The following is a 10,935-nucleotide window of genomic DNA, read 5'->3' as shown; positions in this document are numbered from 1 at the left end:
AGTTTTTGTGCATTGGAGGCTTCAAGTTCCCACATCACGCTTGTGTAGGTTGATTATTGGCCCTCGATTGGCTCCAAACTGGTTGTAATGTCACAAATACTGCTTGTATGTACACCACCTTTAACTCAGATTTATGGTGAGCACAGAGAAACTTTACACGTTCAGCAGATGAATGTGAAAACAGCTTCTAGTGTGAAACTCTGCACATACATCATTCTGCACAGTGAAGCTCAAACATCCAAAGCGAAGGAACAGGAAGAGTGGAGGGGGACTTTAAAAAAGGGGAGAAAAAAAAGAAAAAAGTCAGTAAAAGAAACAAAAGGTGTTAAAAAATAAAAACTTCTGCTAAAATTTCCTCTAATATCTTTAATATTTGCCTTATACTTGTGAATTACTGGACACAGAAAGATGGACTGGTTCAGGTCTAATTCAAATGAAACAGCAACAGAAAAAAGAAAAAACTTTTTGGTTGAAAAAATCAGGTACAACTGGCAATGAGGGGTTTGCTCGTTCGGTTTGTTTTAATGTCTCACAGGTCAATAAGGCAGAGAAACTGAGGTTGTGACTGGGAAGTTAAATCTTCAGATTCAGATTATATAAACTGGTCAAAGTGATTAGTAGCCGTTGCTGAAGTGCTCTCCAGTAAAACCCTTTTCTCATCTCGTGTAGTGTCAGCAGTGGAGGCCTGCAGTCAGTGACTGTCGATGTTGAGCGTCTATACGTCTGTATGATCATGAAACAGGGTGTTGCTGAAAAAAAAAAACATCCTGCAGGCTCTGCAAACATTCCCTGTGCAAATAAAGAAATACACCAGAAGGAAGGAAAGTAGAGGTTGCACATCTGTGATCTAATCTCTGTAATCGATCATATTTTACTCATCTGCTTTCAAACCTGACATAGACGCTTGATCAATAATAAGCGCTCATTTTCTGAAGCAACGTAGATCATTAGGTTATTAGATTATGAGGCTTGTTTGAGGGAAAACCCTGTCAGCATGCAGGGTCCACCATGGAGAGGGGAGGAGGCTGTCAAATACGTCACATGAAGGGTGTTCCCTGTAGACAGGGCGTCCATACTCAATGACCAAACACAGAAGCCAATCAGAGAGCTCATGCTAATGAGGAGGCTTTAAACCCTCTGGACCTTCTTTATGAATCGCTTCTTTGCAGACTGACCGGAATTTAGCGGCGCACACCGGGGGAAACAGCTGATCCCGCACTAACCTCCACACCTCTCACTAAACTAAACTTTTTCAACTCTTCACCTCAAGATTAATAATCGGACCTGACATCCAAGAGGAATATCTCACTTAAGAGAGAGAAGATAAAGCTGAGCTCGGGGGGAAACGCTGTTTGACATTCTGCTGGTTTCTTTTTTTGGGGAGGGGGGTTGAAAGTTATCACCATGTCTTGCGGTGATGCGTCGGATCAGAGTCGGCCGTTCTGCGTGTTGTCTTGGGATCAGGTGCAGCGCTTGGACTCGATCCTCGGGGAGGCTGTCCCCATCCACGGCCGAGGAAACTTCCCCACTCTGTCCATGCGACCCCGCCAGATTGTTCAGGTAGAAACCCACACACACATATACTACTATAGCCTACTGTTGGTTATGTCCTTAGATGCGGATTTTAATACATATAAAATCATATGTATATGTGTATAATATGCTTTTATATGCATTAAAATGAAATGTAATATCACATCTGACTGCGTTATAGTTGTGCAGGAAGTGAATACAGTTAAACTAGTGAATCAAACACTTACATATTCCCTCATTATAACATCTGAGGAATTAAATAGTTAAATTTAAATGATGATTATTCTTTTAAGTCTCCCAGGAAACAAGTACCCTGGTGGCTTCCAGACTCCCCTTTAGGAGCCATTTACCCTCCAAGGATACCTTTGTAGATTCTTATTATCCTTCCTTTCCTAATTGTATTTTTGTAACAGATTACATCATATTTTTTTTTTTGCCATGTTTCCTTGTTTTTTCCTCGTTTAAAACATCTTTCCAGCACTGCTTTTTATTGCCTCACAAATTATCTTTTTAAACTATTTTGAGGTAAACTACGACTCAATCGTGTCTATAGTAGTATGTAACTCACCTTAGCTAGCTAATATATAATATATAGTTATAAATGACCACTATTTACATTGAAATGTATAATTTCCATGCATTAGCCCCAGCAGACAGTATAATCAAAATTAACAGCCATCCCTAGTGCTGATTTGTCTGACTGCCCATCATATTCGCATTCAAGCAGCAGACTGGTGGAAACACAGAGGGAAACTTACAGCCTTAACAACTCCCCTGGTTTGAATTAAAATGTATAAAACAGACATGTGTCAAAGTCCCTCCACATTTCCAGCCTCTTATGCATTGTGGCTGGATCGCATTGCGCTTCCCTTGCAGAGTCTGGAGAAATAGTTGGCTGTGTAAAGCAAATGCTATGATAGAATTTCAAACTGAACATATAGCCGCTGATCTCTAATGGCAAAGTCATGTCAGGTAGTCCCCCCTTTTTTTTCCATTTTCATTCACAAACTGACATATTTAAGATGAGCTCAACAAGCTTGTGAAGCCCAGAGCTCATGCTTGTGGTTGTGGAAAGATGAATGCTCCATTGAGTGCGCAGGAGGCTTAAATGCAGGTTTGAGCCCCAAATGTGGGGACTCTTGTTTCCCCTGGATTTGTGGAAACCCTGTATAATTTTTATTTTGCTAAAAATCTGCCATCTGCCATATAGATTCATTTAGTGGTTGTCTGAACAGTCTGCTGGACATTGATCATCACTAAATCTCCTGTCATGACTAACTAGAATGAGTGTATTTATAGCTTTAAAGTGTGTTTTATAGGTTCTGATGTTGTAAATGTGTCTCATCTGTTACCCATCACATGAGGCATGACTGAGAGTGACCGAGACCTTTGTCCCGCTGCAGGGTTAGAGGGATGCTAACGTCCACTGCAGCATCATGAAGCTATGAAGTCCAAAGAGTTACAGGGCTATAATTGTAGATAACAACAGCCTCTGTCATAAATTGCTTCATAACACAGACCTGTGGCCTCATTTGCAAGATATGAGTGAGCCAGTCTATAGAATACAACTCCTTACACTTTTACACTCACCTTTTATTAATTAGTATTCACTTATTTCTATATTTACAGTGAGACAATCTTGTCTCTGGTATGTTTAATGTTAAGCCAGCAGGAGCATACTTGTACTCCAGAGGCTGGGGGGCTAAACCACTCACCTGTATCCGAGCACGTACGATTTGACTTCTTGTTGCAAGAGGGCAGAGGGAGTAAAGGTGTTAAGTGTAGGTGTAACTCTGAGCCTTGGCTCAGACTGATGTCACATAACACAGCATGGAAGCTGGCATTATTATTGCTTCTGATTGGAATTTAAACCCAATCATCGCTGTTTTATGGTTGAATGATTACAATGATTACATAACTGCTATTATGATTTTGTCCCTTGCTTCTGAGGGGTTGACTTGCTTTCAAATGTTTGTCTGTAGCCTGACCCAGTGTGTATAAATAGAGCCAGCTCGTTATCTGATCACCATGGGAGAGAGCGTTAACAGACACTAATCTGACAGGTCAGTACCAGAAGGGAGATTTAGGATTGTGTGTGTGTGAGTATGTGACAGCTAATTTGCGCTGCAGGTTTTATTGTTTGAGTTTGTCTGCATTTTTTATTTGTTCAGTGGAATAGCGTAAAGAGTACAAGCATAGCGTATACTGTAAGTAGCATCTGCCAGGCATTTATTTGTTTTTCTTACAGTCCATTAGCTCTAGCATCAAGTGTGCCTGGTATACGGTGAATTAAAATGTCAAACTTCTCAAATAGCTTGCCAGCTATCAACAACTAGCTGCAGCTAGTTGTTGATGTGTTATACTGCTCAGATCTTCTCTGATCACTTCCAAATGTTTTGAGAACAATACGTTTTTTATGGCACTAGTGGATTGTCATTTCCCCCTCAGACAAGTGAGCTCAATCTATCTTTGATGTTTTATTTATGGACTTAGAAGTGTTTTCTCTTTGTGCTCGCTGGCAGTGATGTTAGCAGCTCTGCCCAGATGTAGATCATCTTCTTCAAATGTGGCGGCACTGAGCCGAGACGCTTTTCGTTTAAACATCTTACAGGTCACTGGGACAGAGGAAGGGAAATGCTGCTGACCCTTAATGACCTGAGGATGTGAGGCTGTAGCCTAAAGCCAGGGTTTTCTTTTTGGACACCAGTCACACACTGGTACTCTCTCTCTCTCTGTATCTCTCTCCTGTTTTTCCACAGTCTTATTTATCTTATTTCTGTGATAAGATAAGACAATCTGACCCAGAGGGAGATGGACCTGGAGCGCAGACACACCAGCTCTGCTGCTCTTTGTTTGGGCTCTTTAGGTTTCATTTAGACTGAAGCTGATGGTGATGAAATGGACTTTTGTGAGCAGCAGTATTGATTTCACCTTCACAAACTATTGATTTCCACTATGGCCATGTGGAGGTTGTTTGGTCATATTTCAACAGTTTAACCTGAGACTTTTTAGGAGTGTGTATTACTTTCATCACTCCTTCACCTACACTCACATTGTCTCATTTGATGTTTATGATTGCTGACATGCTGTGTTTCTCTCTCGTCCATGTCCAGGTGGTGCGGGCGAGGCTGGAGGAGAGGGGTGTGTGTGTCAAAGACGTGAGGCTGAACGGCTCCGCTGCCAGCCATGTGCTCCACCAGGACACCGGACTGGGCTACAAGGACCTCGACCTGATCTTTGGCGTGTCGCTGAAAGATGACCAGGCCTTCCGTCTGGTGAAAGACGTCGTGCTGGACTGCCTGTTGGACTTCCTGCCAGCTGGGGTCTCTAAAGAGCGGATCACGGCACTGACCCTCAAAGAAGCCTATGTACAGAAACTGGTGAAAGTCTGTAATGACACGGACCGCTGGAGCCTCATCTCGCTGTCCAACAACACAGGCAAGAATGTGGAGCTAAAATTTGTGGACTCTTTAAGGCGACAGTTTGAATTTAGCGTGGACTCCTTCCAGATTTGCCTCGATTCTCTGCTCTTGTTTGACCGCTGCTCAGAGACGCCCATGTCTGAGAGCTTTCACCCCACTGTGATCGGCGAGAGTGTGTATGGGGACTTCAAGGAGGCCATGGACCACCTGTGTCAGAGGACCATAGCTACACGAAGCCCCGAAGAAATCAGAGGCGGCGGGTTATTGAAGTACTGCCACCTGCTGGTGCGAGGGTTTCGGCCCTCTTCGGAGGCGGACATGAAGCAGATGCAGCGCTACATGTGCTCACGCTTCTTCATTGACTTCCCTGACATTGGTGAACAGCAGAGGAAACTGGAGGCCTACCTGCAAAACCACTTTGCTGGGATGGAGCACAAACGGTACGAGTGCCTGATGACTTTGCACCAAGTAGTGAACGAGAGCACCGTGTGTCTGATGGGCCATGAGCGGCGCCAGACACTCAGCCTCATCTCCATGCTGGCGCTAAGGGTGCTAGCTGAGCAGAACGCCATCCCCACTGTGACAAACGTCACCTGTTACTACCAGCCAGCTCCGTACATACAGGACATTAACTTCAGCAATTACTACATTGCGCACGTGCAGCCGCCGCAGGTCTCACCGTGCAGTAATTCATATCAGACGTGGCTGCCCTGTAGCTGAACTGACTGTATAAAGGGCAGAGTTGGATGTGTCTCCATTGCTCTGTATCTTTCAAAGAAAATGGACTGAAAACACACAAAAACAGAAACCCATGTTTGCCAAATGTGACTTGATGAAAACAATCCTGTACTGCTGTACATCTGATTGAGCCAACACATGAATTTTTCTCACTTCTTTTCTCTTGCAAAACATCTGTAAGATTGCTGGTCATTTCTGAGATGTAGCGATAATATCTTATTTAAGTATTAAAAAAAAAAAGTCTTTATGAAGCTTTATATATGTCAGAAATACATTTTTGAGGAAACAAACATTGAAGTTGGAGTTATTTTCATACTCTGGCTTTATTTTTTTAAATTACATACCGGACCAAAGATTTGTTCAGAAAGGGAATGTTGTTATGATTCCAAGTGCCTAAAATGAACCATGAAATGAAAAAAACATCTGTAAAGTGAGAACTGTGCTTTCAATGTTTTCTAGATTACTCTATCTCTCTTTTCAGGAACAGAAGCATTCATTTTTGTGAGATTAAAAAAAAGAAAAAACTCCAGTTGTTTGTTTTGTGGTTATTTTATTTTAACTTTGGTCTGTAATGAACGATGACATTTTAATCTTCAGTTCTTAGGTCTCGATGACTGTAGTTAGTTAAAGTGGTCATTATCTTAACTGTTTCCCCGTCCAAACAGTCAACTTGTATATTTTCCTATGGATGGATGGATGGATGGATGGATGGATGGATGGATGGATGGATGGATGGATGGATGGAAGGAAGGATGGATGGGAGGATGTTTGTCCTCTACTTGATAAGCTGATGACAAGAAGGCGGCCTATTTTCAGTAACCAGGTCCATTGAAATGCATATACTGTTGGCGGTAGTGAGTTGCATTTGTTAAACTGGGGCTGAGGATCCATTACAATCTGAGGACATGAGCCATAAGGAGGCTTTTCTAAAGCACAATGGCTTCTCTCTCCTCCGTGATACTAAAGCTTTTTAACAAAGGCTGGCCTGTTCTCCCACCCATGTTACCACTGGAAACCCAGCCCTGTTTGCTTGACTGATACCATATCTGTGTCATTTTGTCTGAGTCAAAATCAAAAATCTTTGCAGCTAAAATGGTTAAATCTGTTAAAAGATGGTGTAAACAACACAGCTCATATAGATTATTAGCAGATCCCGGATCTTCACAAGCTGTACTTGTCACATTTGGCTTGATATTTACAGCTAGTGTGCAAACTGAGAACAAAAAGAAAAGTTTATTTTGCCATAAGTGTGAGTCACACCCATTCATTCCTTTTCCTCAGTGAACTCTGACAAGATTTTTCAAAGTCAGATGTTGAAATTTTAGACTTCATATACACTGCCTTATCTTCATAGAAATAAGTTAAATATAGTCAAAGTGCTGAAGCCAATACAAAGTCACGTAGGCCTCTTAATGTTTCTAATGTTCTTCTTTCACTTTTTGTCATATTCTCTTGCACGCATGGCCTTCTGTGCAATGTGCATGAACCCTTTCACCTCCAAATCACCACTGAGTTGGTACAACCGTACTCCTATGCTGGAATTAATACTTAATTTATGTTAGTTTGTGGTAATTTGATTAAACACATTTCTATTAGGAATGTCAGCAACTACAATAAGCTTTTAAAATCACATAGAGTCCCTCTACAAAATGTGCAGTGAAATGAAGGATGTGGGTGAGTCGTCTGCTCGCACAGAGGCTCGTTTATTGTCAAAGTTGTAAGATTTTTTTTCATTTCCAGAAACATTAGTCAGAGCTTGAAGATGATTAATTTTGATTGATACAATAAATATTGTAAGGAGTAGCTGAACACAGTTAGGACTCAAGGAAGTCTTTACAATTGATTACAAACAAGTAGAGATGATGCAGTGTTTTTCTATATTTGTAACTCTGAGTGTAATTTGAAATGAATGGATTTGATAGTTCATTGAGTGCCAACATTAAACCTTTGCAGATATTAATAAACTACATGATGCCACAGGCAGGTTTTGGGTCATGACTTCTAAATGCTGCTAGATTCAGGAGCTATGGACCGATTTTGCAAATCACCCAAACAACAGCATTATGTGTACTAATTTACATTCCTACACTGTGACATGTAGTTTATGGAAACTTAGAGTCCTTGATATCAATGACTTGTTATTCATTGTCTTGTCGTGTGCTTATCCCTGAACACGATTATCATTCCCTTCATGATGTAAACAGCATATTGCTTTAACAAAGGATAAAAAGGCTTGTAGAGCACTAAAATATTTTGAGCTTGAGGGTTATTTTGGTTGCAGTTTAGCAGCAAACACACTGGAAATGATTTCTTACTGGTTCGAGGTCGATTCCGACAGCAGAGTTTTGAATCTAACATCACTCGATATCTTTGTCAAAAACCTTTTTTCTATCTCCGATTGGATCGGATGGAATATTCAGGTTACATTCAACGCATATTAGTCTGCGAAATAAACAATGAATGTGGAACCCCTCATCTGGCTGGTGTGAAGTTACTCAGTAATGAAACTTAACTGGCTCTGCTCGTTTTGGCTCGATGTCCGAGTGTTATGTGCTGTCGATAAGTTGTTCCATTTGTGCTGTATGTGTGTGTGGTGTGTCTCACAAAAAGCACTGAAATGAGACCCTCCCGGGGTGTGTGCTCATTGCTTTCATTTAATCTTTGCACATAAGTTGCACTGAACACAATATGGAAACCTGATCTACTTATCTTTTTTTTCAAAACATCAGTATAAATAAGAAAATGTCACTCTTAATTTCTGATATATTTAAGAGAAAAACTAGTAGTAGTTGAACTAATGCAGTTCATTAAAAAGAATTTTATCAACATCTGTGTCTAGATAACAGAGGTAGGTATTTTATTCCAGGAGATAATAGTGTAAGATTTCAGAGACATTTAATTTGGGCTTCAATTCGAGAGTATGTGTGTGGGCTGAGGTTCTGGGTGATGACAGGACAGAGATGCAGTAATGACAGAGATTTCATAATTTCTTGCCACAACACAAATCAAACTCACCCTGGTCTGGTATCTGTGCTATTACCTCTCCTGTAAAAGGGTTTATTCACCCAAGGGGGCGATTATAATGTCCCACTCACCCATTATCCACAGGGAGTTTCTCACTCTGCGCCTCTGTTTGGTGTATACTTTCTCTCCGTGTTGTCTCCCCCAATGCAAAACTTTTAAAGACTCAATCCAGATCACGCTGACCTGAGTCAGGATATGAAGATGTTTTAAATTAAGCTGTACTCGGGGAGCGCATGACTATGTGTATGTGACATCATCCTGATGGGTGCAAAGGGGAAACACATGTCTTTGTTGAACTGCATGATTGGACCAAGCTGACAGTGCAGCTTCAGCTGGAGGAGATGTGTGGGTTGCTGTCTGTGTGTTGCTGTGTTGCTGGGGCGCAGCACTCAGATATATCCGCAAGTTCATCACCAGTTCTTCATCAGGGGAAAGACTCCAAGCAGCTGTGGTAGAGCTATGTCCTTAGTGCATATAAAGTGGAAACCAACACTTTACAATGAGCCGTTAACATATAGTTATAAACATCAGTACTAGTATTGGCTGCTTTTGTCAGGTTGAATCATTGTATCTCCAGAATCTCCATTTTTGATATTCGATGGGTTTTGAAAGGGCTAAAAGCATAAAAGGTTGGATCATTTTTTTTATTTCACAGAAAAGCTTGTACTTCTCTAACTTATCTGAAAACATGGAAATCCCCAAACTTGGAGATACAAGCTTTCCCCTGCATAGCAATGAAAACATGGAAATCTGGACAGCAACAAAGTAATAAATTCTCTCTGGCTTGGTTGTGCTAAAGCCCTTTTCCATTTAGTAATGGGTCATAGAGCTCAGGAAAGGTTCTTTCCTTATTTCTGGTTAGCAGCTATAATCAATATTTTTCATAATAACAATGTATTAAATGAACATGTATAATGTCAAAGGCATCACTCACTGTGATGACCCTTTAGAGAATTATCATCCACTCGACTTTACGGAGTTTTATAGTAAGTTTCAACTGTTAAGCGGTTCAGCTGCAACTTTACTGTTTTGGTCCACTCTCAGCTGCTCAGCACCAAACAGTAAACAGACAGTTAGCCACTAGCTGGTGAACATAGTGGATATGATATTTCCACTATTTCCAGACCAAAAACAGAGCTAATGGAGAGTGAATATTGGACTTACATTCTCCAGATGGACAGAGACACGACTTCAAATGACTGCTAATGGTTCTCTGTAACTGCTGGATGTGGAAATAATAATAACTTCTTGCTAACAAGTTACTTAAAAAGTGATGATAGTTGTAGATGATAGTGGCCAAAAAATCAGTTAATGCAAGATTTAAAGGAACAGTTTGACAGGGATTATTTGCCTTCCTGCTGAGCATTAGATGAGAAGGCTGGTGTCAACTCTCGTGTCAATATGCTAATTATTTAGCTAGAGCCAGAACTCAATTAGCTTAGCTAAGCACAAAGACTGGAAGCAGAGGGAAAGGGCTAGCCTTTCTCTGGAATAGTGTTCAGTACATGAACGAACCTAAATCAGAATCTTCAAACTAAAACCCACAATACTGAATCAACATTGTTACTGACTGATTCAATAGAGTTTATAGCCCATTGTAAAACCACAACTTGTCGCTTTTACATTTCTGTTTGTGTGGAGATTAAACAAACATGATACAACATGTTAATTGGTGAGATAACTCTGAACAGAGCCAGACTAGCTGTTTCCAGTCTTTATGCTAAGCCAAGATAACCAGCTGTTATGTCTAGTCTAGCTTCATATTTAGCACATCAACATGAGAGTGGTATCGAAAGCAAGTAAGAAAATATCCTAAAATGTCTTACTACTCCATTAAATTCACTGATTTGTATAGCTTTAATAAACCATGTTAATAAACCATGTATTAATCACTATTAAAACCATTACTAACAACCTATAATCTTTATAAGTATGTCTGCATGGGAAATTACTGCATGAAAACTAAATGTCTCCTGTTCTTTCGCGTTCAAGATAAGATTAAATATTTTTAATCTCTATCAAAAATCTCAAACAGCAGACATAAATTTTAGAGGAGCTCAGCAGGACTGAGGTGCAGCTGGACACGGGTTTGACTCAAGCTGTGAATCATCAGACAATGTGTGTGTGTGTGTGTGCTCATGTGTTTGTGTGTGTGCTCATGTGTTTGTGTGTATCTCCTCATTTAGACAGTGATGTCATGACAGCCGGATGGAACATG

The 10,935-nt window shown here is 40.7% G+C and overlaps 1 protein-coding gene across 1 annotated transcript; it reads left to right on the top strand.

The window, feature by feature from the left end:
* Positions 1–1,104: 1,104 nt before the first annotated feature.
* tent5ba (terminal nucleotidyltransferase 5ba) lies at positions 1,105–6,222 on the top strand. Its single transcript, XM_042424080.1, has 2 exons — positions 1,105–1,560; positions 4,647–6,222. The coding sequence occupies exons 1-2, from the start codon at positions 1,405–1,407 to the stop codon at positions 5,673–5,675; spliced, it is 1,185 nt and encodes a 394-aa protein (XP_042280014.1). The 5' UTR covers positions 1,105–1,404; the 3' UTR covers positions 5,676–6,222.
* The last annotated feature ends 4,713 nt before the right edge of the window (positions 6,223–10,935 follow it).

The sequence above is a fragment of the Thunnus maccoyii genome, chromosome 10 (genome assembly GCF_910596095.1).
Source record: "Thunnus maccoyii chromosome 10, fThuMac1.1, whole genome shotgun sequence".
NCBI lineage: Eukaryota > Metazoa > Chordata > Actinopteri > Scombriformes > Scombridae > Thunnus > Thunnus maccoyii.
The sequence above is the reverse complement of the archived record's forward strand: the minus strand, read 5'-3'. Positions and strand labels throughout refer to the sequence as shown.

Bases quoted from the DNA above. Each gene is read 5' to 3' on its own strand.
- tent5ba (XM_042424080.1), top strand. From the start codon at position 1,405: ATGTCTTGCGGTGATGCGTCGGATCAGAGTCGGCCGTTCTGCGTGTTG. The intron at 1,561-4,646 runs GTAGAAACCCAC...GTCCATGTCCAG, and splicing joins GACCCCGCCAGATTGTTCAG to GTGGTGCGGGCGAGGCTGGA.